Here is a 26,353-nt window from a genome sequence, read left to right as displayed (position 1 = left end):
TCACCCTTTCCAGGACACACATTTGACACGCTCCACATTTCAGTCCTCCCCTTTGTCCATCTCCAACTGAACCCCAAGCCCTGTGGGGCCAACACAGGACCCACCTGTTATGTTCATCCTCTGGACGGCTGTGATTTCAGTGGGATCTACAATGTCCTCTATAGTGACCAGGGTGACCACTGGTGCTCAGTGCAGCGCCTGGTGTGCCACGGGTACTCAGTGACAATTTAATGGCTGAGCTGGCACATCGACAGCTATGAAGCCATACTGTGGAAATAGTGGGGAAAACTTGGAGTTCTAAATTGAGTTGTTATGATAAAAGATTACTTAAAAAATGACTTCTGAAATCTCCCAGCTTTCTGTATTTCAAAGATGTCCTGTGTCTCCCTGGATCACATGCCCCTTTCCCTGTCATTAGACTCACGCCCTCGGCCCCTGGGCACAGGACAGCCCTCATAGCCAGGCCCGTGCCTCCTGAAGTGGCACAAGGCTGTTTCACATCAATGTGTGAAAGGGATTTCCGGAAGCCCTCTGGGTACTCTGCAGCCCGAGGGACGGCTCTTAATTAAAACTCTCTTCTCTGCGTCCTTCCAAGCTGTGCACAGGCACAAAGGCTCAGGCTGCAGCTGCCACCTTGTCCTGCCTGGCCCGGTCAGCATGCAGCCCAAGACCCCTGACAATGTGTGTGGGTGTGTGTGGGTGTGTGGGGGTAACTGTCTTATCTCTCTTCTGTGACAGGGGAAGGTCTTGGGGATATGCGGCAATGTTGGAAGTGGGAAGAGCTCCCTCATCTCGGCTCTCCTAGGACAGGTAAGTGTGTGGTGAGAGCTGGGAAGACTACATTGACAGGAGACTGGAAGGATTTCCTTGCTGTAGACTCAGGGGACTTAACGAGCCTGTAGAACAGTGGTCAGGTTTGGCTGCACATGGTTAACGTGAGTGCTGTTGATTCCCTTGGGTTGATGCATTTGACAGCTCCGTGCTTGGCTAAACACGGGCCAGGATTTTCTCACATCTTTAGCTTTACCTCCCGAGGACAGGAGTTAAACAGCGATTGCTTCCTTGCCTTCAGCTCCATGTTGGCCCAACCAAGAGATGGATTATTAAATCTGTGGCTTCTCCCATGGCTGTCCTGGCTTATAAAACCCGGAAAAGCAGCTTGGTGGGGAATGAAGGAACTGGGACTCATGGGAACTTTCGATGATTTTTTGATTGCTTGCTTTTAAAACCTTGATTCCTGCTTGAGAGCCTTGAGTAAGGGTGACTCACTGAATGCCTAGAGGCAGCAGTGTGACCCTAGCTGCTCTGAACACTTTGTATCGGAAGAGGGAGGTTCCTAGATCTTGACCTGTTTCTGCCACTTCTCACTGTGAGAGCCTAAGAAGGTGGTACGGCAACTTACTGTAGTCACAGGTGGCCTTCATGATTGTCATGGTTTACAATCGTCACCCTAAATGAGTAAGACATGTTCTGAGGAGGTTGGGGAATTAACTCTCCCTTCTGCCTACTGTTGTTCCTAAAGGGAAGACTGATTGAGCTGGGGGTTGCCTCCCATTGCTTAAAGAACTGAGGGGACTTCTGAAGGAATAAAGAGGCTTAGCAGGGCCCCACCTGAATGGGAGCGTGAGTCTTCTAAGTGCCAGTGTGATTGGCTTCTTTGCCGTCCCTTGACTCGGCAGGGAGATGACTGTGATTATGTCCCTTCCTGGAGGTGAGGCAGGGCCTGGGTCGGGTAGGCTCTGGCTGCTAGGTGTGTGTGCTTCTGTGAGGACCTCAGAGTCAGTGATACACTGGAAACCAGCCTCACTCTCCACCCATCAGCGCGGGTCTTCCAGCAATGCAGGAACTGACTTAGCCGAACTACACTCAGACTTCGGCATTGGCAGCTCATCCATTCGCAGCCAGTCCCTTCTGCAGTGTGTCGATATCTATTGCAAGGAAACTGGCCTCCTTTTAATGTCTAACCTCTGATTTATCCCTTGGGAGCATCTCAGAGAAGATAGAGCCTATCATGAGGGAATCCAGTGCTTTTCCGTGACCAAGGGAGCGGTAGAGTGGCGGCAGGCGGGGGATGAGGGTCTAAGCTAGTATGTTCTAGATTGCGGGGTCACGCCACTTTGCCTCAGTTGCATGCTCACCAGTTCCCTTTGGACAAAGAGGACCGTGCCGTCTACAAAATGGCCAAGGAGGGCTGCGGCGAGGGTTAGCAAAGGGAGTGGACATGCCAGCCAGAGCTGAGTCCTTGAGCCCAGTCACAGCTTCAGCCGGCTCAGCACAGCGCCTGGAAGGCACCTACAATTTTAGATCTGCTCTTGCTAACGACATCATCTCTTTTCCAAGTCTAACTCCAGGCCCCTTCAACCACTCCCAGGGGGTTCAAAATAGTACTGCACCATGTGACACTGTCCCTGCTCAGCCACGCTGCCACCACCCAACGGTCATCCGCCCCAAGTGTCATGCTTTTCCCTATGAATCTTCTCTATGGAGAGGGTTGGTTGTTCATTGCCACTGCTGCCTGCCGTTGTCTATCAGAAGCACATCGCGTGGGGTCAGGTTAACCGCCTATATTTACTCAGCATCACAAGCAGGGCCTCTCATGCTTTCTAATGGGGTCGCTCAGTGTTATCAAGGTCCCAAAGTTCCTCATGAAACAGGGTTTCCCACTCTTTTCATGGGGGGTAAAAAGAGAGTTCTGGTCCCATAAGATCTGAATTCTTGCATGGTTGCATCCATGTAACTGAGTCAGAGCTACTTCTTTGAAGTGGGCCATCCCGGAGTCTCCACCCCAGGGGTATAGGCTGTGCTCTGCTCCCAGGAACCAGGCTAGGAGAGTTGGATCCATTCGGCACACCCGGGGGAAGGGGATCTCCTTGCTCTTCCTTAAGGCATCTTGCTGTAGCTGGCCCAGGGGTGAGATGAGTGTAGCCTGTATCCTCCAGTTGGCAGTAAGACTCTTTACTTACTGCCTGTTCCCTGAATATCCTGCCTCGCCCTTGCACGTGTCCCGCCTAATAGACCCTCGACGGCACAGTTGGGCTTACAGGGTGCGGATGAGACACCCACCAATCCCCTTATATCCACGTGACGAATGCTCATACGGTAAGAGGGTGGCATTTGGGAGGGACTCTGGGATGTGTCTTCTAAGGCTCCCCCATGACTGTTGTTCTAGATGCAGTTACAGAAAGGGGTCGTGGCTGTCAACGGACCTTTGGCTTATGTGTCTCAGCAAGCGTGGATCTTTCACGGGAACGTGAGGGAGAACATACTGTTTGGAGAGAAGTACAATCACCAAAGGTATTACTAACGTGGGCTGTGTCCGGCACTGTGGTAGCTGGTCCACCCAGCTTCGGCTGCGGATGCCACTAGCAATGGTTTACTTAAGTGGGTTTCTTCCCACTTAAGTTTTGATGAAACATTCATGGGATCTTCCCCTGAGCAGGATCTTCTTTGTCTGACCCAGGAGTTCAGGAGAAGCATGCTGTTCTGCAGACCTGCGACCACATGGCCTGCCGGGAAGAGGATGTAGTTGTCAGTTCATTCCCAGGGCAGAGTACCATATGCTCTGAGGTTCTCTGTAACAGGGGCATATGTTGTCTGACTGGAGAAAAATGAGCCTTGCAATTTTGATTTAGGCTAAGTAACTAAAACTTTGCTTGGGATCACGAGCAGAAGGCGTGCGATTAGTCATTGCTCACATGATTAATTCACGTGGGCACCAGCCAGGTATATTGTTGTTAGTGTCCTCAGATGGTCTGATGAAATGAAATGGAAACTTCCGGTTATAAATCTTTGATACATGTTGGGCCATTATCTCTAAGCTCTGGGAAGTAATGTCTTCTTAGGTCTCCTTGCCTCAGATAAGTCCCATCCCAATTTTCTTTAGGGAGAGCCAGGCAGTAGACCCCATTTCCCTGATGGGGAAGCTGAAGTCCAGAGAGCTGAGTTGACTGCCCACAAAGCCTGAGTCTTGGACCTGTGCAGGCATCACTTGTTTCCGTTGAGGCTGCTTATAGCAGGGTCACTCAAAAACATCCCCAAACACCACAGGACTGAAGGAGGAAGAGTCAGGTTCAAGAGCCCAGTTGTGGTTTGGACTTCCCTTATTATCTGAGCCCACAGACTCCATTAAGCTATAGGGTGGCATTGGTCAGCAGGTGTCTTCCCAGCGGGAAGTCTGTGGCTCTTCCTCCTCTTTCCCTGGATGTGATGTCATCAACAGAAGGCTCACATATGACAGGAGATTCTGATCAGTGGTGGGAGTCCTTGGTATGAACCAAACAGTTCTGCTCAGTGCCTCATGGCCACACCCCTTTGCCTATGTCTACACTGTCCCTCCCTGGAATGCTTTTGCTTTCCACAGAAGCAGGCTGGAAGAACAATTACTTAGAAGATCAATAAAGAGGTGAAGGTAGAAAATATTAGCCGAATGTCTGTCGTGTGCAGGGCACCATAGGGAACATGGACATTGCTCCTCACGTGCTTATATGAGTTACTTTAGCATCGTGTGACAGACGGCCTGACAGAAGCAACTTAATAGAGGAAAGGCTTCTTTGGCTCATGGTTCCAGAAAGTTTCAGTCCACCAAGGCAAAGGAGGCATGGTGGGACAGCTCTGTTTGTGGCTAAGGCTGTTATCAATCAATAATGAACTTACCAACCATCCTTAGTAGAGGTCCGCAGCTTGCCAGTGGGACAGAAGTCTCAGGCTCAGTGTGGGATCCAGCAGCTGCTTGGATGTGTGCAAATGAGAATGCCATTAGGAATGCCAGCTGTGCGAGGGAACGGCCAGATTCTGAGGCTCTGGGTCATCGTGGTGCCTTGGGGACAGTTCTGTTAAGACAGAGCGGAGCAGTGGAGTGTCAGCTTCTCCCTTGCTATGGGACCGCACACCCCACTGGATTGTATGGAGCCAGAAGCTCTGAGAGGTGGTGTTCTACCGGGGCTGTGTGCGCTTGTGCCCAGTAAGACGAGGTATTTGCCCAGCAGTCAGACTGTGCAGAGCTAGCTAATTCCTCCTAAGTCTGAACTCCAAGGCTTGAGAATGGGTGATACTGAGGAACACTACAGTCCCGGAAGCCCCAGAGGTAGGGACCATTTCCGGCTCTTCTTCTTTCCTGTGAAGTGATGTCTTTTGTGCCTATGCCTTGTTTTCTCCAACATGGTGGGTGATGGGTGAACAGAGTAGCATTATGGAGCAGAAGGAGTTCATCAAGGGTGTCAGGGCTGGCCCTTGCAGTCACGTAACCCTATGCCGCTCCACCACATACATGCCGTCTTTCATCACGACCTTGATTCTGCCCCGTGTTCTCCTAGATGCTGTTGTCAACAACAGCCCATATCTCGATCCCTTTCTTTGACTCAAAAGAGCAATGATAGCAGTTGGCACCTCTAGTATTTCATAGACCGTGGGAACATTTTTTCCCCTACATGACAGGAACCCTGTAAGGGGAGTCAACTCTGAGGCAAGGAGAGACCCCAGGGGTCGAGGAGACACTGCTCTCAGGACAACTTGCCTGTGAGCCTCGAGCATAGCAGCAGCAAGAGTCTCACTTTGTCCCCTCAGCAACAGTGGTTCCTTCAAAAACAGCCCAGGCAGCAGTGCCGTGTGCTACTTCTGACCATTCTGATCTCTATGCCCCCAGGTATCAGCACACAGTTCACGTCTGTGGTCTTCAGAAGGACTTGAACAGCCTCCCTTATGGAGACCTGACTGAGGTGAGCAGAGATGAGTCCCATTTGCCCAGTTGACCCTGAATCTATATCTACATGTCCCAGAGGCAGAAAGCCCCAAGGAAATGCTGGCAAAGTCCAGTTTCCACCTGTCAAAAATTCTTCTTTGTGGTCCACCAAATGGAGGTGAACCCAAGCCTGCTTGCGTTTGACTCATCGTGGTTGCTTCCACAGCCCACTTCCAACCTTCCCACCATTTCAGAAAGGGTTCCTGAACACCTGCTTCCTAAACTCAAGGTCCAGCTCCATCCTTAAATCAGTGGTCCAGAGTGCTCCAGAGTGTCAGGGTTCCCCTTCCTCCCTGGCTCCGTGCAGCCCAGGAATGCTGAGTCACCTTCAGACCCCACCCCTCAGAGTTGAGCCTGCTGACTCAGGCTACCCAGAGCCATTGTGCTGCCCTCCCTTTTCTCCCCAGCACACCAGGTCTCTAGGACCAGCTTTCCCACAGTGCTAGCTCAGAGAACCTGAGCTTCTGGTCTCGCACTCCGCTTGTCAGGAGTGAGTGACTGGCTTTTCCGAATGCACAGGCGGCTCTGGCTTCCCCTTCCGAGTTGTGTCTCTGCACCCCTGTCAGCCAACCAAGGTGTCCAGCCACCCCCTAGCCTTTCAGGGTCTGGCCCAGCTCCACGCAGGAAGACTCTGGAGTTCCACCGTCAGCAGCAGTTTGCCACCAAGCACTGAAATTAACGCTTCTTGGTTAGCGCTCGGTGAACATGCGGGCTGCTGCTTTTGTGTGTCTAGTGCCCGCTGCTAAGATGTGAGCTCCTGATTCATTGGTTACTTTTCTTGTCCAGCACTCAGCACTCAGCACCCAGCTTGGTACAATCTGAGTACAATGGACTTCACTCTGGGCTTAGGAGGATGGGATTTCCAGAAAAACATAACCTAGGCTTTTCATCTTGCAGTAAATGTTTACAGAGCATCTAATCCATGCCTCAGATAAGGTGCTGGGTCTTAGGGATCTTATGGTGAGCAAGACAGCATGTTACATACAAGGAAGTGAACAGAGGGGTCCCTGGTCCCTGGTCCGTCCCCCAGGCTCTTTCCCTCCTTTTCACTATTCACTCCTCTAGAATTCCCTGGTTTTAAAGAATCTTCGTTGTGTCAATACACAGTCAACACACAGTGGGCTGGGAAGCTGGAGCCATGCAATAGGCACCCCTTACTCAGATGGGTCCCATCACAGTTGGCACTGCGCTTCAGCGAAGTGAGGGAGATGGAGTTCTTCCAGTCAACCCTGTCTAGTGTGTGTGTGTGTGTGGGGGGGGGAGCTTGTGTGCAGAGGCAATCAACGGGCATGTCTCCTCCCTGAAGACCTGGGAAACTTTCGGAAGCACCTGGTGAACAAGAGCTAGAGGGTGGCAGGTGGACTTAGTGATGAGCTGTGCCGTTATCCCTGTCTGTAGATTGGGGAGCGGGGTGTCAACCTCTCTGGCGGACAGAGACAGAGGATCAGCCTGGCCCGTGCTGTGTATGCCAACCGCCAACTCTACCTGCTGGACGACCCGCTTTCGGCTGTGGATGCCCATGTGGGGAAGCATGTCTTCGAGGAGTGCATTAAGAAGACACTCAAGGGGAAGACTGTTGTCCTGGTTACCCACCAGTTGCAGGTGACAGGGACATGGACGGTCCATGAGGCTTGATGTTCACGGAGACCCCTATTCTGCCTAAATAGGCCTTCCCCACTTGAAACTGGCCTTACCTGGACAAGGGATAAGAGGGAAGGGAATGGAGGGGACACTGGTGAGTCCTGCAGCCACCCTGACTTCCGGCCGCCCCTGCCTGTTTTTCTCTTTGTATGACCTCCATTGGCCTACTCTTTGGGGTCAGTAGGGACATGACCTTTCCTCTACCTCAGAGTAGATTCTCCAGGATCAGTTGACTCCTGGTACCAAGGAAATGGGGACCCAGGCCGGGACAGTTCATGCCCCACCCTTTGTCCAATGGGGACTGGATGGACCTGAGATCAGAGGATTCTTGTCTGGGGATGATAGACTCTCTGCTTTCTTTCCTCACCCGGATAGCCCTGGACTCCTCTGACGAGGGGCCCAGGTGCCCCAGTCTTCCTCTGACCCCAAAAGACTCTGGAGGCCAGGACTAGGGGCCAATTGATGGGACTTACATTGGGTGAAAATGGAGAATTTGGCTGCGTGGTTATGAACCTTGTTGCATCTGTCCCACATACGGGTTCTGAATACTTGATGGCAATCTAGGATTCCTTCTCTCTCATGCTGTCTCGCTCTACTCTCTCTGTGGCAGGTCCTAGAGATACACAGTGTGTGCAAACATGCATATGTGAGCAAACACACACGTGTGTGCAAACATGCCCCAATATAGGAAGCCTCCCACAGGCATTGGGAGATGGCGCATGGGGCAGTGGTGTAAAAGTCCCATCTGCTTGTCCCTCAGGCCTGACCTGGGGGCAGGAGGCAGGTCTCATTGCTTTTCAGTGAAGGGGAAGTATAGCTGGTGAAGCTGGGAGGGTTAAGCAAGCAGCAAATAAACTTGCCATAGCTATAGTGCTTTGAACTTTCTGACTGAACCTAGGAGGACCACCCCAAAGAGAGAGGGCCTTCTCAAGGACCCAGGAAACCCAGCTGCTCCAGAGCCTCCCCAGAATGAGCTTTAAGCATTCCAGTTTTGCACACGTGGGTGTCTGGCTTCTTCAGCAGGTGTGCCAGCCACCACTCTAGTAAACACTGAGTCAGGCTGGTTGGACAAGAACTCCTAGATCCTCTGCAGGTCAGAGCCAAGACAGAGGAGAAGGCTGCCTGGGTTCAGTCTAGAAGGGATCTCTGGCCTAGCCAGAGCCATAAGTGTGGGTACCATCACTCTGGCTTGTGAGCATTGTCTCTAGCAACAGCCTGTCTTGGGAAGGCTGTCTTCCTGAGGAGTCCTGGGTCCAGGAGGATGCCTTGGTCCTGAAGGTATGAGATGGAGCTCTCCCTCCAGGAACCCTCACGGAGGGCAAATCACAGCCATCTCCGACACTCACTAGCCGGTGCTATGATCTTAGGCAAGCCTGTATTTCCCCAGATTCCCCAGCAGCACACCTTGCCAAGGTCACTTTAGCTCACCTTATTTTTGCTTGTTGGAAAACGAAGAGTCCACCAGGTGGCACCATCATCTTGGTGCGCTCTTCATCCCGGTCTTTGTGGGGGAGGGGAGGAAGCCTCAAACTGCAGCCCTGGGGCTTGTGAGAACATTTCTTAGCAGCTCTGACCTCGGATGCTTTGGAGTAGCTGGTCAGGAGAGTCACTCATCTATTTACGTGGGGAAACAGAGCCAGGCCAGCCGTCAGTTGTTGGTACTACCCAGGGCTCGGCTTCCGAAGGGTCTGCAGACTGTGGCCACACAAAGCTACCTGCTATCGCTGGTGTGAACTGAGGGCTTGCTGGGCTGTGGACCATGTACAGGCAGAAAAACCTGTAGATTGTATCAGGCCCGAAGTGCTTCCTTTTCTTATCTGGAAAAATCGATGGCTCAGCCAAGCTGCCTGCTTTCTTGAGCTGGGGGCTGCGGGAGGTCGAGAGATAAGATGTGAGAGCAGACTGTGAAATGTTGGAGGGTGAAGTACCAAGTTTGTCTTTGGTGGGGGGAGTTCTGTCAGAAGGTGTCTCCACGGGGCGCCAAGGGCCGGGTTCCTGCTCGGGCTGCCTGGGGAAGGAGACAAGTCTTAGATAGGGGACACACAGAGGCTAGAACTATCCACGCTGTTGGGACCACTCTGGTTGAAGCATGTGTATACCCACTCCATCAGGTGTACAGGCATCAGTGATAGCCCATGCTTGCAGGATTCGAATCAAGTGGGACTTGGCCTTGTATGGAAGGGAAGGGCAAAGCAGAACTCTGGCCCTGGCATCTTTAGACGGAACTGTTCCCAGTCTTACAGCATCTTGCCTGCCTCTAGGAGGAGTTTTTTTGCTTTTTGATGGGTGGATACAATCATCGCATTCTGGGTAGAGCTCCAAAATAAAAGAGAGTTCCTCTTAGCAGAATTCCTTAATCACGGACTACCATGGCTGTGGCCAAGAAGGGTCTCGGAATCAGAAGTGCTTTGGGTACAATGGGGTGTGTGGTACTGTTCATTACAATAGTTATTGTAATGTTAAAACTGATGGGGGTGTGGCCTGTTATATGGTTTCTATACCCTGAACTCAGAATACAGTCTGTCTTTTCTTTACCAAACCAAGGCCTCTATAGTGGTCAATCAGTTTTCTGAGTAGGGTAGCTCCTTCAGAGAAGACACAAAGGAAGGTTAGTTGCTTCCTTGTGGCAGCCAGAGTCCAGCTTCTGTACTCAAGAGACTGGGGACTAGCTCAGCGCTTCTCAGCTGGGGCCCTCTGGGGCATTTGGCCGTACTTGTAGACATTTTTGCTTGTTACACTAGGGAAAGGCGTTCTACTGGTGGGTAGAGACCAGAGAGTCTGTGAAATAGCCTACAATACACAGGACAGCCCAAAGACAAGGAATTATTTGTCCTCTAATGCCAGTAAGTAGTGCCAGGATTGAAACCCAAACAGCTCAGTGCACCTGGGAGAGCTGGCTGGGTGTCTGGCACGCCATCTTTCTGCTCTTTCCAAGGCAGTGCCATTGTGGGTCACTGTGCTGTCCTTGCAGTTCCTGGAGTCTTGCGATGAGGTCATTTTGCTAGAAGATGGGGAGATTTGTGAGAAGGGCACCCACAAGGAGTTGATGGAAGAGCGAGGGCGCTATGCGAAGCTGATCCACAACCTCCGAGGACTGCAATTCAAGGTAACTACGTGCCTGCCTACCAGGGTGAGTGGGATACAGAGCCTTGCCTCATGGCTTCCCGCCTGGGAGAAATCTGACATTGCACCTTCAGAAGTAATTTCATTTCCTCTCCAGGATCCAGAGCATATTTACAATGTAGCCATGGTGGAGACCCTGAAGGAGAGCCCCACTCAGAGAGACGAAGATGCTGGTACCGTTGACAGTCCCCCTCTCTCACTGCCCCCTGGGTCCTGACTGGACACAGACCTTTTCATTTATTTATTTATTATGCAATTTCTTGTCCTAGTCTTGGCTTCAGGCGATGAGAAAGACGAAGGAAAAGAACCTGAAGTGGAAGAATTTGTAGACACAAAAGGTATTTGGCATCCTATCCCTCAGTTGTATACCCTGGAGCAGGTGCTGGGCAGCCGCTATTGGGAGAGAAGAAAGGAAACACGGTGGCTTTTGCTCTGGGAAGCTAGGGTTGTGGCATGTTGTGGTGTGAGCTCGTGCTCTGCAGTCAGCACTGACAGCTTGACTGGGTTGTGAAGCTTCTTGAAGATTAGTCAATGCCATCACGGGGTTCTTTCTGAGGACATGCCCAGAGGCAGTTGCAGACAAGGAAAACCCACCCTGAATGAAGACAGCAGCATCACCTAGGTCGGTGACCCAGATGGAATGAAAGAGGGAGGAGAGAACACGCTCATTAATGCATTCATCTTTCTTTCTGTGTCCTGGCCACCGTGAGCAAGACATTTGACCACTCTTGTCATTAATTTTTTGAGATTATAGCACAATTATATCACTTTCCACTTCTATTTCCTTCCTCCCAAGCCTTCCATATACCCCACCCCCTTGTTCTCTTTCAGATTCATGGCCTCTTTTTCTTTACTGTGTGTGTGTGTGTGTGTATTCCTAAATATAAAAACACAATCATTCAATCCACATAATGCTACTTGTATGTACACGTTACCTGTTTTCAGGGCTGGCCCTGTGAATAACCAGTTGGTGTGCTCTTGCCTGAGGAAGACTGTGTCTCCTGCTCTCAGCACTCCTAGCTGCCTGTTCTTTGTGTAGGGTTGAGCTCTCCTCTTTTGTGATAGCATGTCTGTTGGTATCACCCTTGGTCAGGTCATTTAGCTCGACACTCTCAAACTTCGTTTCTTAATCTACAATGCAGAGAAATAATAGAATCCACTTCGGAGAGTCTTGCAAAGTTAAAATGAGAAACTGTCCAGGAAGTGGTTAGCAAAGTGCCTGGAAGAAAATGACTTCTAGAATCAGGTCTACGCTGTTTCCATGGGTCACTTTTACCTCCTCCCCCAGAGGTCAAAGCAGCACATGAACATGATCTAGAGGCCAGAGAAAGCCTGCGAGCCCCCACTTTCCACAGGGAGCCTTGAGAAAAGGTAGTTTAGCAGCAGAGGGAATAGAGACTGGAGCAGGTTACACGCCCACTCAACAAATAGGTCCAGGCATTGCGTTGAGTCCCAAGTCCTGAAAGAGTCTGGAAGAGAAGGCTGTGTTCATGGTTCTCATTGTATGGCCTGGTAGAGGTCTCAGGCAGATGGGTAGCTGTGGCAAACTGGGGTAAAGGTAATGGGGAATTGGCATGGTGGGAACAGGCTGTGGGAGGCTCCATAGTGGGGGCGGTCTTTGCACTGGTCCCTCAGGAATGTGCACTGGTCCTTCAGAGATGTGTAGGAGTTTCCTTCCTTGTGGTACAGGATGAGGAGATGGGGGAAGGTAGTGAAGGGGAACTTGAGAGCAAGGGTATGAAAAACTTCTGGGGAAGAGGAAGTAGAGGTGAGACTGGCCAGGGCCAGCTGTCAACTGTACCTCTTTTCATTAGACTGTTGCTATCCAGCCCTTGTCCCTAGGGGACAAACTCTGCACCTCAGAATGTTTAGGGAAAAGGATCACGAGTCTTCAAAGTGCCCACAGTTGGGTGGCTTTCTGCTAGAGTCCTGTGTGGCAAGACACACACACACACACACACACACACACACACATTTTGGACAGGTGATGTGACACAGGCCTGTAATTCCAGAATGAGGAAAGCTGAGGCACGAAGATCATGAGTTTGAGGTTTGCCTGTGTGACCATAGCATATACTGTTTCTGAGAAAACAAGGAAACAATCAAAAGCCGAGAGCATACAGCAGCAGACCGAAGAGGACATTCATCTCTCAAGCTCACCATCATTTTATACAAGTTTAGAGGGGGAAGAAAAACAAAACAAAACAAAAACTCTGCCAACTAAATGGCAGCACCCATTGAACGGAGGCACATCTGGATTTCAAAATGTTAAAATGTGAAGAAAAAGCCTTGAGTTACTGGAATACGGCACTGTTAATATGCTTATGACAAATGCACACATATTTGGAAAGGCAACTAGTTTCTATGGCCTGTAAGTCTTCCTGGATCAAAGGGAAACACCAAGATACCTTTCTCATGCCTTGGGGGGATCTCTAGGCTGCTGATATCCTGTGGGGGATGGAGACCCCTTTCCTTATGTGCTTACTACCCAGCCTTCTCCAGACAAGAACGTGGGCTGTGGAACAATACAGGAGACAAGAGCCTGTCCCCCACGGTTAGCCACTGACCTGCAGAGTGCTCTGAGTGGTGCTGGAAGGGCAGGGCACATGCTGAAGGCTGCACTCCTCTCCTCGCCCACTGCTGAAGTATTTTTTTAAAGCTCAGGAAAAGTCCAGAAGGATGCCGGTCCATCCCTTGGATGGGCTGGCAGGTTGAAGGAACTCTTACCATTTGTGCCTTGGGTCCCCTCATCTGCTGCCTTTTTCCTCATTTTGCAGCCCCAAAGGGAGTGGAACATTCCAAACAAGTTTGCAGGCTCACAGGTGGAGCATGATGGGGCTCAGTCCATCGGGCTCCCGAGAAGTAGAAAAGAGACCATGTATAAAGTCCCCCACTCCGTCCCCCTGTCCTGTCACAGCAGCGCACACAGCCCAGCTGAGCTGAGCTGAGCTGGGGAGCTCTCAATGAGTGCAGACTAATTGTATACTCGTTTGTGTCTTCTGCTTGAGCTTCAGTTCTGGGAGCCAGCACAGCCCTGGACTCCCAGGCTAAACACGCAGAGAACACTGTAGAGTCCTTGAAAGACTCCAAGTCACTTGTCTCCCAGGGCTGGAAAGAGGATTAAATAATATAAAATGAGCAAAGGTATATTAGAGATTTGAAAGTACTTGGAAAATAGGAAAGTGCCCTTGGTAGTGGAGGGGAGGGTGCAAAGGGGACATGCTGGCCTCACTGTACCCAGCCTGGCCATCAGGCTCATGGCCCTGTGTTTGTCGCCGTAGCTCCTGTGCACCAGCTTGTCCAGATTGAGTCTCCTCGCGAAGGAATCGTGACCTGGCAAACATATCACACGTATATTAAGGCTTCTGGAGGTTTGGTATAAAACATCAGGTTTCTTGATTTAATTTGCATTTTAAAAATCTGTTTTTTAAACTGTTGGATTCACGTTTTTATGATTTCCTTCACACAATTACTCTTTTTATGCTTATGCTAGCGCTGCTTATCAGTGCTTTTATTCCCCCCCCTAAAACCTAAAGTCTGATAATACAGCCCTTTAAATGGAGTCATTTTTTATCGCCATTAAAACTGCCACGTTCTGTTTTATTGGAGCTGAGTGGGCAGCAGCCAGAAGCCATCAATGGTTCTTACACACACACACACACACACACACACACACATGCGTGCATACACACTGATTGCTGAGCACAGCTGCAATCAGTTCAGCACACAAGAGACTATCTGCATGTGCAAGTCTCTTCCAGAAAGATTGGGGATTTGGATATTTATTTAGAGACAGAATTCATGTATAGCCTAGCTAGGCCAGCCTCAAACTTATGATCTACCCAACCAAACGTTCCTGGCCTGGAACGACAGACTTGTCCCACCAAACTGGACTCTTGACTTGCTTTTAATACACACTAAATTTCTTTTGTTAAATGGAACATTGAATGGGCATAGTCGTACATACCTGTAATCTCAGCCCTGGGGGAAGCTGAGGCAGGAGGATCACAATTTCAAAGGCGGCCTCAGCTATATTGTTTGAGGTTATCTTCGGCTGTATAACAAGAGCCCATCTCAAACAGATGAACAAACTGGACATTGAAGGTTTTACTAACATGTTCCATTTACTAACATGGTTCGATTTCCAACCAAATGGAACAGATGTCTTTATTGGGGTGCAGGGACCCAACATCAAGACATCTTGAGTCAACGTAGCACACGAACCCCCCAGATAGGGATCTTTTCTCTGTAGGCTTTCCCAAGATCCCAAGGGAGAGGCTCAGAGTAGGGGAATCTGCCGCTGGCCTCACATCTGCACCCCCTTGCTCCTCTGGCAGGGTACCTGGTCTCTTTCCTGGTGCTGTGTCTCTTCTTCCTGATGATGGGCAGCTCTGCTTTCAGCACCTGGTGGTTGGGACTCTGGCTAGACAGGGGCTCCCAGGTGAGTTTCCTTTGACAATACTGAGTCCACACCTTGGAACAAAATGGTTGTCAAATAGTGATACCCTGTGTGTTCCCTTTGTTCCCTCCCCCCTTTTGGTGACTCCAAGGCCAGTTCCTGGGTCACACAACTCAAATTCTTGAGATCCTTTCCTGTTCCCAAAATAAGCAAGGCACCTGGACGTTTTCGTGTGCAATTTGAGATTTAAAAGGGTTTGTGGAAATATGATAGCTCCAATGTGTGGAGTCACACTTGTCCAGGTAGGGTAGTATCAGTCTGGAGTTTCCTCTGCGGAGGGACAGGGAGGGACCTGGAAAGATGAACAAAGCTGTTGTATTCCTGACCCTGAAGAAGAAGTGTGTCTTAACACAGACACCACTTAGTGCCAGAAGGTTCTACACGGTTCTCCAAAGGTCCCTTGGCAGGAAGAAGACTGACCCAAAAAGGGTGCAGCCTTTATAAGTGCACCAAGGCCTTCCATTTTTCCCACGGTTTCCCTCTTGGCCAGGCCCTTCCTGGGCAGGACTGATATATTCTTCTTCCTCCAGCTTGCTGGAATCTTCCCCCACTTGTTGGCCGTTGGTTTCAAAGCTTTTCCTGGAGCTCCAGGGAATGCCATGGGGGGGGGGGGTATGTGGTGGTGGTGGTGCCTGCTCATCTTCTGAGATTACACATGGTACCACTTTGTTGCTATGGCATCAAAGTAAGGATGCATGGGTGTGTGTGTGGGGGGGAGGCTATTCCCACAGGCATAGGGCAGTGAGAAGCCTGCTCTGTGCAGATAAAACGAGAGCAGTCTTCAAATACGTGTACTCTTCCAAGTCCCCACTTCATGACGATTCTGTCCGTTCCCCAGAGGACTTCAGATGTAGGGTCAAGTGGAGCCATCCCCTAGACTCAGGGCTTCTTGAGTAGGCCACTGAATATGCAGCACCGGTGCCATGCCCCTGTGGTTATTCCCGATCCCCGATGATGTGGGCACAACCTACAGCACAGCAAACCCCTCCTCCTCCGCAGCAGGCTGAGACTTCCATCAGCCAACCCCCCAGGGATGCCTTTGCCTGGGCAGATGCTCATCCATCAGCCCCCTCTGGCTTACATTTTCCCCATTACTGTAATCAGCAGAATGGCATTTAGAAGAGACATGTTTGTTTGCTCCCCAAAGGCATCCTTGACTTTTAGCACGCAGCCCAGAGGAAAAAAAAAATGAAACTGTCAATTCCTCAACAACGGGTGGGCGAAGATAGTCTCTTCTCTAGAAACACTGGCTGGCTGGCGAAGTTGTGTTCCTCTCACTGGGAGGGGCGGAGCCGTAGGTTGCTGGGATCCTCAGAGAGCCCCTGGGCTTTGCTAGGCTCCATCTCTCTTGCCAGGGACTCCAGGGCAAGGGCAGCAGCACCCTCACAGTTGGCCAGTGGAGACAGGCCAGGGGAGAGGGTTGAGGAATTGGATCAGCCCACATAGAGACCCCTGAATCTCACCAGCCCATGACTGTTGCCTGGCAGCTCAGCAGGTGGGAGGACGGCTCCTGCCGGTATGTCCTGTCTGGGTTGCCTAAGGGGAGCCAGGTCAGCTTCTTAGAATCCAGGTCTTGTTTGCTTCTGGGTCTTCTTGGCCTAGCATCACTGCAGGTCTCCTGAGGCACAGGTGGCTTCTGCAACAGCTGTCCTACACCTGTTTATCTGCTAAGTTCTCCCCACCATCGGGTGCCCCTTTGTGGATGAGGCATGAAAAGCTCAGACGGCCCCTGAGGGACCTGACTTGATTTTACTTACATGACTCAGTCTTGATTCGAATTTAAATTTTATTCTTCTAAACTGCGTTTGTTGCTATGTCTGTATGCAGGCAATTGCCCTCATGGGAGTGTGTGGAGGCTGAGGACTGGCCTTGAGGGTCCCCCCTATCACTTTCTACATTAAATTTTGAGGTCTGGTTTCTCACTGAATCCAGACCTCACTGTTTCTTCGAGGATGGCAGTCAGCGAGCCCCAGTGATCTGCCCATCTTCCCCCAAATCCTGGCACTGGGGTTTCAGGCCTCTGCCACCATGCCTTGCTTTTACATTTTACAGGTTCTCATACTTGTGTGACAATAATTTACCCCCGAACCATCTCTTCCATCCCACCTGGCTCATCTTTAAGAGGCTATGCCCCTCTTTTCGGTCTCTTCCCTTTAGGAAGATGCTCTGAAATAGCCCCCTTCTCCCACTAGGAGATCGACTCTTGATACTTCTTTCCTTTCGCGCTGCAGGTCATCTGTCCACCCCAGAGCAACAACACTGCCTGCAATGTGAACCAGACCCTGCAAGACACCGAACACCACATGTACCAGTTGGTATACATAGCAAGTATGGTGTCTGTGCTGGCATTTGGCATTATCAAAGGCTTTACCTTCACCAACACCACCCTGATGGCATCTTCCTCACTCCACAACCGTGTGTTCAACAAGGTAGTGCCACAATGGGCTGCAGGCCTACCTGCCTGACTGCTCAGCCTGCAGGGCAAAGCAGGCCCTGCACTGTGCTATGCACTGTGTTGGATTCTGGGGACAGGACAGCTTTCCTGGAGTCTGCTATCTGGTTCTGAAGGTGTCTTCCACGTGTTTGAGTACCATATAGGAAAGTCACTTTCAGAGAGCACTAGGAATACATCCCTGGCTCTTAGGCTGGAAGGATGGTGGGGGAAGATTTCGTCTCACTCCTAAGAGTTCCAGCTAGTGAGGTCCCGGAGATGGACTCCTGCTTCCCGTTGCTGTAGCAGGCAGAGGGCCCCTGCTATCACCTTCCTATCCTGCTGGAAGTCCACGGAGCACTCCCCGTTCCATCTCTCTGCTTTTCTCCTCAGATCGTCAGGAGCCCAATGAGCTTTTTTGACACAACCCCCACAGGCCGGCTGATGAACCGTTTCTCTAAGGATATGGATGAGCTGGATGTGAGGCTGCCGTTTCACGCCGAGAACTTTTTACAGCAGTTCTTCATGGTGGTGTTTATTCTGGTGATTATGGCTGCCGTGTTTCCCGTGGTCCTTCTGGTTCTGGCTGGCTTGTTAATAATCTTCCTCATTCTTTTACGGTAGGGCTATACACAACCTAAAAGGGGGCAAAACTCTACTCCACCCTGACACACACGTGGAGTGAGGGTGGGGAGAGAATATGGATGAATATGTACACCAGCTGGAAGGCAGGTGATGCTGGGAGGCAGGTGATGCTGGAAGGCAGGTGATACTGGGAGGCAGGTGATGCTGGGAGGCAGGTGATACTGGGAGGCAGGTGATGCTGGGAGGCAGGTGATACTGGCAGGCAGGTGATGCTGGGAGGCAGGTGATACTGGCAGGCAGGTGATGCTGGGAGGCAGGTGATACTGGGAGGCAGGTGATGCTTGGAGACAGGTGATGCTGCGAGGCAGGTGATGCTGGGAGGCAGGTGATGCTGGGAGGCAGGTGATGCTGGGAGGCAGGTGATGCTGGGAGGCCAGTGATGCTGGGAGACAGGTGATGCTGGGAGGCCAGTGATGCTGGGAGGCAGGTGATGCTGGGAGACAGGTGATGCTGGGAGGCAGGTGATACTGGGAGGCAGGTGATGCTGGGAGGCAGGTGATGCTGTCAGGCAGGTGATGCTGGGAGACAGGTGATGCTGGCAGGCAGGTGATGCTCAGAGACCGGTGATGCTGGAAGGCAGGTGATGCTGGGACACAGGTGATGCTGGGAGACAGGTGATGTTGGGAGGCAGAAGATGCTGGGAGACAGGTGATACTGGCAGGCAGGTGATGCTCGGAGGCCAGTGATGCTGGGATACAGGTGGTGGTGGGAGGCAGGTGATTTTGGAAGTCAGATGATGATGTTGAACACTTGCTTTTTCTTTGATGGGAGAATCCTAGATTTTTGACACTTGTTAAATACCATGTGCTATGGTAAGTTCCTTGCACACATCTGGCTTTTTGGCCCCAGAGCAATGCTGGGAGGTGGGTAAGTTATTAGGAGGTTAAGTCCCTGGCCCCAGGCCAGAAAGCTAGTAAGCATGGTTGCCATCTGTCTCCTGATTCATTCTTAAAACCACTGGGCTCCATGGACACCCTCTGCCGTCACTTTGAATTTTGATCAACAGCTTCCACTGCAGCTAGAGACTGACGTGTACAGAGAGGCATGGAAAGGAATGGGGACAGCTCCTGAAGTCGTGCACATCCATCTAGAGGGGAACTGGAAGTGGCGAGCTTCCAGCTTCCGGGGCACACAGTTAGCTTGTTCTGCACTGGGGGTGGTGGGATTTCTCGTCAGTCACTATGGGGAGTATTGAGAGGGGGGAAAACTGTAAGTCAGAAAGGTCTGTACCAGCTGTCCAGCTTTGCCAGGAAGCTAGCTGGGAAGCTTGAAACGCTGCAGATCTGTTCTTTCTTAAGCATTAAAGTGTACGCTTTGTCTGTGTCGGAAGAGCAAGTGAGATGAGGTGATTAAATCTGTGCCCGTTAGAAACAGAATAAGATGGCGAGCAAACTGGAGAGGTTTAGAGTGTGGGCAAGGACTGATGAGGGTCCGACATGAGTGACAGTAGTGAGGGCAAGGACGGGGTGGGGTGAGGGACATTTCCAAGGCAGTGCCATTAGGGTTTCACAGGCGGGAGGCTTTGGGGTGTCAAGGAGATCGGTACAAGCAAGAACAACCTAAGGTGGGGGACGGATACGCTGAGAACGGTGTTCTGGGAGAAGAAGCGGTTGCAGTCACAAGTGCAGTTTGCTTAAGTCAGAGGCAGTGGTAATGGCAAAGGCATGAGGCATGTGCTGGGGCTGGAGACCGGCATGGGTACCCAATGAGAGCAGTGAGAGCGTGGGAATTAAGGCTGGTGCCCCAGGGTTCCGCAGAACCAGGCTCTCACTGAGGAACCCTTTGGAAGTTTGGAATCCGGAAAAGTACACATTTCCAGGTTCAGGCTTTCATCGTGATAACGGATAAAATAGCAATGAGTAAAAAATGTTTTCAGAAAATCCATCGCAAGGATGGAACACGTCGCGGAGGTCAGAAGTTCAAGTGGATTAGTTTGCTACACTCTTGTTGGCCGTTTACTTTGTTGGCTCTTGATCTACTCTGTTGCTGTTGAGTGACTAAGTTAAAGTTTAAAAGAAATCTGCCCTACATACCCTCTTCCTTGCTATAAGCACAGGAAAGACCAAAGGGAACCCCGATGTAGTTATTTGTAAGCTTGCAATGAATTCACTGAGCTCTGCGCTTTCCTTACTCTGGGGGTTGATTTCAGCTGAGAGTCTGGAGGTAGGTGTGGCTGTCTCCGAGCCAGCAAACTTGAGTGCTCAGAGACATAGTTCTCCCATTGTCAGGGCACTTGGGGCTCCCATTGTAAGGTACAAGACAGTTCTCTGAGAGTTCAGTTCAGTACTCTGAACTCAGTTCCCAAGGCTATCATGATGTTTGTACAAAATTGCCTCTGGAAGGCAACCCTCTTAGCTTGTTCTCTGATGGGTCATCACAAACAGGTTGGCTTGTGTTCATGGCTGTATTTTTGGGTCTTCAAAGACTAGAACAGCATCCTGTACTGCCTGCCGTTCTCATGACAGGAAGCACTCGGGTCTGAAGCAACAGTGTGCTCATACTGCTCAGCAGCCCAGGCCTTAGACATCCAGACAGGGCATCCTGGAGAGGAATAGCTGGCTCCTCTCTCCCAGTTATACCAACTTTGACTTAGCTGTCACATGGAAGGCATGGTCGGATTGCCTGTGTTGAGGGAGAGCTCTCTGAGACCAGTCTTTGTGACCCGCTTGGACCCTCTCAATCTCCCTGCAGCATTTTCCATCGAGGAGTCCAGGAGCTCAAGCAGGTGGAGAACATCAGCCGCTCGCCTTGGTTCTCCCACATCACCTCCTCCATGCAGGGTCTGGGTGTCATCCACGCCTACGACAAAAAGGACGATTGCATTAGCAAGTGAGTTGATGGGCCCCTGCTCCAGGGTCTCCCCATCACATGCCCTGGCCCAAATGGGGGATCCCAGGCTTCTTCGGCACTGAGCGTAGAAATGTTGGGGATAGGTAAAGGGCTGGCAGAATCAGGAGTTCTATTTCCAGTATTTAGGGCCCCAAAAGATAAATGACTCTGTGTGTGTGTGTGTGTGTGTGTGTGTGTGTGTGTGTGTAGACAGGGGTGGGGGAAGGAAAAGGGGAGGGGCAGAGAGAAGACATACCTGAGCCATGCTGGGGATGAACCCAGGGCCTTGTGCAATGTTAGATTAGCACATCACAATTGAACTATATCTCCAGTTCCGTATATATACAACTTTATATATTTTATTTCTTGCTGAAGTGTGTTCAATTTTAGGAAAATAGGGAAAAACAGAAAGTAGGCAAAATCACTCCTAGGCCTCAAATTCCAGTCTTGCTCATATTTTCATGTACACGTTATATGCCTAATCATGAGTTAATAGCTCTGAAATCCCAAACCCTCTGAACACTGTTGTCATGCTGCACTTGGCCTCATGTTGCAGGCTGTAGTGAAGACATGGGCATAGTAAAAAAATATGTGTGAAAACTGTCTGCAGGTGTCTGTCCTGGAGGCCCAAATCTGTGGTCCCAGCTACTAAGGAGGCTGAGGCAAGAGGACCCAGCCTTGGCTACAGAGCGAGTTCAGAGCCAGGCTGTACATCTTAGTGAGACCTTAGTGAGACTTAGTGTCTCAAGAAGTCAAGAAAAGGACCTGGGGTGCAGCTCGTTGCTTTGAGCTTTAAGCATTGCTTAGCCTGTGCAAGTTCCTGCTTGGAATCCCCAGCACTGTAAGGTAAAATAAAGCAATCAGGGAAATAACCTGCCACTTTGCAGATAAACTTGATACTCATATCCAAGCTTTCTCATTATGCATACACAAATATTCCAGGATAAAAAAATAAACACAGACTGGGGCTGGAGAGACGGCCCGAGAGCACTGGCTGTTCTTGCAGAGGACCTGGTTTTGGTCCCGATTCCCAGCACATGGAAACTCACGACTGTCAGGAGCTGTAGTTCTAGAGGACACGATCCTCCTCTGTGGCCACTATAGACACCATGCATGCACATTGTGCCAGACATACAGCCAGGCAAAGTCCCCTTTCGTATAAAATAACTAAGTAAATTCATTCATTCATTTGATTAAAAAACCCCAAATTGGAAACGTTTCTGGTCTTAAGCATTTCAGACAAAGGGATAGAAACTTTTATATTTCTTCCTATCTGACAGGGTCCCTCCTTGTGTGACACTCGCCTTTGGGAGAGCTCTGACTTTTGACGTAGATTACACTTGCCACCAGACCAGTAGAAAGATTGTGGTATTTGGGAAAGTATTTTGACCAAGCTCTGGTAAAAACAAAACAAAACAAAACAAAGCAGAAACAAGCAAGCAAATTAGAGAGGAGACAAAATAGGAGGTGGGATGGTGTGTGGAAGAGTTGTGTTGCCTGGGGATTTACACTTGGAAGACTTTCCTTTTCTTCCCACAATCCCCACCAATTGTTCATAAAAGTCCCTTCCCACTAGGTGAGGGCCCATTAGTGTGCCAAGGAATAGATGTCCCTGGCAGCTCACCTAAAACTTGAGGCTCTGACAGAGGTTTTTCTGCCTGGAGGCTTGGTGAAGCAGGCAGGCTGTGCCCTGTGTACACATGTGTGTGCATGCATGTGTGTATGTGTGTGTGAGCATTGGGGAGGAGAGACAGGATTGCAGTGGGGAAGCTCGCTGTGTTTTAAAGCCCTGCTTCTCTTCTCTGACGCTCCCACAGGGGAGGCTAGGGAAAGGACCAGAAAGGAGTCCCCAGGTAACTACTCATCTTCATCCAGTCTCCCCTTTCTGTTGCTCCTTTCTTTTGACCCAGCTCCCTAAGTGGATGTAGTATGGCCCAGTGGAGGCCTCAACCCAACCCAACCACAGGCAGCTCTGCCTGGCCTCACCCCATCGCGTTCCTCGGCTGTGGCAGCCTCTCTGCTCCTGTCACAGAGGCCACTCCAGTGTCACTTTCACTCTGGCAGCTCCACACTGACTGTTGTGATGCATGCTGCTTATGTCTGGGGCATGCGTGGGAACCAGTGTCTCCGGGGTGGGCCTTTCTTGGATCTCCTGGCTATGCCGTCTTTCTGTCATTCTGCCCCATGCAAAGACCTGGGACCCAGGAGGCACTGGAACAGGGGCACAGAAATCAGTTTCCTATCCTTGAAGAGAAGCCCCCACCCCACCCCACCCCACCCCACTCCACCCCACCAGCCTTTTAAGTAGTGATTTGATTGGTTGGTTTTGAGATGGGATCTTGCCACGTAGCCCATGCTGATCTTGGGCTTCTGACCCTTCTCCCTTACCCTCCCAAGTGCTGGGATCACAGGACTGTGCCACTATGCCAGCTCAAATGATAATCTTGATCTTGGTGAGGGGAGGTGGGAGGCATGCGGGCAAACACCTTCCTTTCCTATTGTCACTACCATTGACCCCTGTGTTTAGTAGCAAAGGAGCCATTTATAGATTTCTCAGGGCCTGTGGATACCACGAGGCTAGAGTATGAACGAGGTTTTCAACAGTTTTGTGCTTAGCTGTGGGCTCTAGCTGCTAGCTCTGGGAGAGACACAGAGAGAGAGCCCACTTAGCACCCTGTCAACTGCCACACGAAATTTCTCAGAATGTGTGCGAATCAAAGATGCCTGTGGTGGCAGCAGGAACATGGATATATGCTCATTTTTCTAACAGTCACCTTGTAAGAAGGCGTTCAAAACACCCAGTCTCGGTTCCATTAGGAGCCCGAATCTCCCATCAAGGCAAACAGGACCCGAGTGAGCTCTTATTTCCTCTGATTTCTCAACTTTAGGTTTAAGACACTGAACGATGAGAACTCCAGCCACCTCCTGTACTTCAACTGTGCGCTCAGGTGGTTTGCGCTCCGAATGGACGTCCTCATGAACATCGTCACCTTTGTTGTGGCCTTGTTGGTGACCCTGAGCTTCTCTTCAATCAGTGCTTCCTCCAAAGGCTTGTCGCTGTCTTACATCATCCAGGTAAGAGCCGGTATGTGGTGGACGTGGCCTATGGTGTACCAGAAGGGACGCTTTCAGGTGGATGCAGCAGAAGACTCCAAAAGGGTTAAAAAAAAAAACGGAGCTTAGCTACAGGCGTCATTGCCATTTGGAGCAATGGTGTGGGCTTCAGGCACAGTTGGATCCCGGAACCTGGTTTTGTCCCCTTGTGTGACGCCTCCCTCACAGGTGTGCAGTGGGGTGACAAACAGTCTCTGAGATCTGTAGGAAACAGAGCAGAACATTTCCCACTTTTTCAACAAAAGTCCGGGCTTTATTCTAACTGCGTTGATTCAGGACGCCAGGGACTAGGTAGTGGTTTGGCGGGAGTCGGATGATTGATTCAGGCCAAGGTGTGGAGTTCCATTCCATCTCAAATCACGCGCAGCTTCACAGTGGGACTAACTAGGAAGAGGCTTCTGGCAATGATTAGGAACAGGTTCTCGGCTGCTCGGGTGCCTTTCTCTTTTAATAATAACGCATGAGGTGAACACATAGCACTCCCTGCCCTTCAGGTACCGTAAATGACTTCCTTCGGGGCTCTCGACAGCTCTGTGATATTTCCATAAGTCTCACTTTGCAGATGAGAAAAATGAGATCCAGAGAGATTCACTTCTGCCCTGTGATTTAAGCTAAGGATGGTTGGTCCCTGAACCTTGTCCCTGGGAATGTGCTGTTTGGAACCTTTGATAAGTTATTGAATATCCACCGCCGCTGATGTAACCAATCAATCAAACTGAATTAATAAATCCAGGTTTAATCTGAGCAAGGCATTCCCGGTTGGCCCCAGGGGAAGAGGAGAGAACCACCGAGGAGGGGTGGCGCCACCAAGGGCAGGTTTCCTCAGGGCCAGAGTGGACTGAAGTAACTCCAGGGGAGTGGCCTAGGGTAGATGCTGCTTGGTGTGCTGAGGGCAGGGTCTGGAATGTCCCCCCTACCTTCCCCCCCTCCCCTGCCAGATTCTAAACAACCTTTTCTGTTGAGTTCACTTCAGGACAGATTCTGAGTGTGGGACTCTTAAAACATACTCTGTTCAGTAGTGGGCTTGTGTATTTATTATATTTTTGAGGCAAGCTTGAGAGCTTCCTGCCTCAGGCTCCCAGTCCTGGGATCACAGACTTGTGTTACCACGCTCCTCCCTGTCCCATAATGCACCGCGCCGACTCTTTTCAGGTCAAAGTCAAGTCTCTTCTGCACTCAGGAAATGTTCTCCCGCCCTTTTTATTTGTTTATTTCCGCGTCACATGTATGGCTGTTTCGTGAACCTCATTCATTCCGGTACCTGCAAAGGCCAGAAGAGAGCACTGGATCCCTGGAATTAGAGTTACAGAAAGTTGTGAGCCACCAAGCAGGTGCTGGGGGTCAAACCCAGGTCCTCTGAAAGAGCAGAGCTATCTCCGGCCCCAGTGTGCTCCCTCTGCTTCCTCGTTTGCCCAGTTTCTTCCTGTTCTGTTTTCTGGGAATTTTTCTCAGCTTTGTGATCTAGCCAGTTTTGAATTTTCAGTGTGGTTACCCTGTATTCGCGCATCAGATTTCACATAAAGAAGATTTCTCGTTCTTTCAGTCTTTAAAAGACTTATCTTAAAGTGACTTAAATATGTTTTGATGCTTTCTAAGGATATTAATCTAATATTAATACTAACCCCCCTTTCATCTCTTCTTTAATTTATATGTTTTCTCCAGGGTCAGTTTTTCTTCTTGTTTATCCCGTTCCTACTCTCTCTCCTCCCCTTGGTGTCTTTATCTATCTCTCCATTAGTTTGTATTTAAGGATGGGAGAATTATTTTGGCTTTTCAGACTGTGGCTTGTGACTTCCCTCCTGGGATATTCTCTATCTCTGCAGGTGCTGGGGTGGGATTTTTTTTTTTAATATATTTGCTTCTCTTTTCCAAAGCAGCCAAGGAGTTGGCCTGCAGGCACTGTTTTTCCCTAGAGTAATATTCTTAGAGTCCCATATATTCCCAAGTTGTCAACTCACTTTCTTTAGGAAAGGGTGTGTGTGTGTGTGTGTGTGTGTGTGTGTGTGTGTGTGTGTATAGATATGCACAGGCTCTTGTGCATGAACTTAGGGGAAAATGTGTCCATGTGGTTGGGGGGAAGATGAGGAAAGGCATGAATGGGTCCACCAAGAGCAGTTGCCTTTAGAAGGGCCACCAAGCAGCCCACCTCTTTGTGGCCCTCATCTCAAATCGCGAGCCTCCGAGGCTCTGCTCTAAACTTCAGAAACACCTTTCCATTCTAGCAGAGGGTCTCACCTAATGCCCTCTGGTAGAAACGTATTACTTTCACACACTGAGATCTCTCCCATTGTCTGGATGTGGAAGGTGTTCTTTCTGAAAACATCTCTGGTATCATTTTAATAGTTTGTTGGGATGGAAGCTATAGAGAGTGTAA

General features: G+C 50.3%; 1 protein-coding gene across 2 annotated transcripts in view; it reads left to right on the top strand.

Moving 5' to 3' along the window:
• LOC142852227 (ATP-binding cassette sub-family C member 12) overlaps positions 1–26,353 on the top strand; it is a 66,866-nt gene that overhangs the window by 30,180 nt on the left and 10,333 nt on the right. The window contains exons 1-14 of one of the 2 annotated variants that reach the window (XM_075976781.1): positions 604–651; positions 739–810; positions 3,170–3,294; positions 5,642–5,714; positions 7,136–7,339; positions 10,350–10,484; positions 10,599–10,674; positions 10,771–10,839; positions 13,783–13,872; positions 14,839–14,942; positions 17,192–17,389; positions 17,785–18,011; positions 20,728–20,865; positions 23,754–23,940. In XM_075976781.1, the coding sequence (XP_075832896.1) occupies positions 3,170–3,294; positions 5,642–5,714; positions 7,136–7,339; positions 10,350–10,484; positions 10,599–10,674; positions 10,771–10,839; positions 13,783–13,872; positions 14,839–14,942; positions 17,192–17,389; positions 17,785–18,011; positions 20,728–20,865; positions 23,754–23,940 (1,626 nt within the window). In that variant the 5' untranslated portion in view covers positions 604–651; positions 739–810. Of the gene's footprint in view, positions 1–603; positions 652–738; positions 811–3,169; positions 3,295–5,641; positions 5,715–7,135; positions 7,340–10,349; positions 10,485–10,598; positions 10,675–10,770; positions 10,840–13,782; positions 13,873–14,838; positions 14,943–17,191; positions 17,390–17,784; positions 18,012–20,727; positions 20,866–23,753; positions 23,941–26,353 lie in introns of those variants that run through there. The other variant, XM_075976782.1, reaches the window with a different exon arrangement.

The sequence above is a fragment of the Microtus pennsylvanicus genome, chromosome 6, assembly GCF_037038515.1.
Source record: "Microtus pennsylvanicus isolate mMicPen1 chromosome 6, mMicPen1.hap1, whole genome shotgun sequence".
Taxonomy (NCBI): domain Eukaryota; kingdom Metazoa; phylum Chordata; class Mammalia; order Rodentia; family Cricetidae; genus Microtus; species Microtus pennsylvanicus.
The sequence above is the reverse complement of the archived record's forward strand: the minus strand, read 5'-3'. Positions and strand labels throughout refer to the sequence as shown.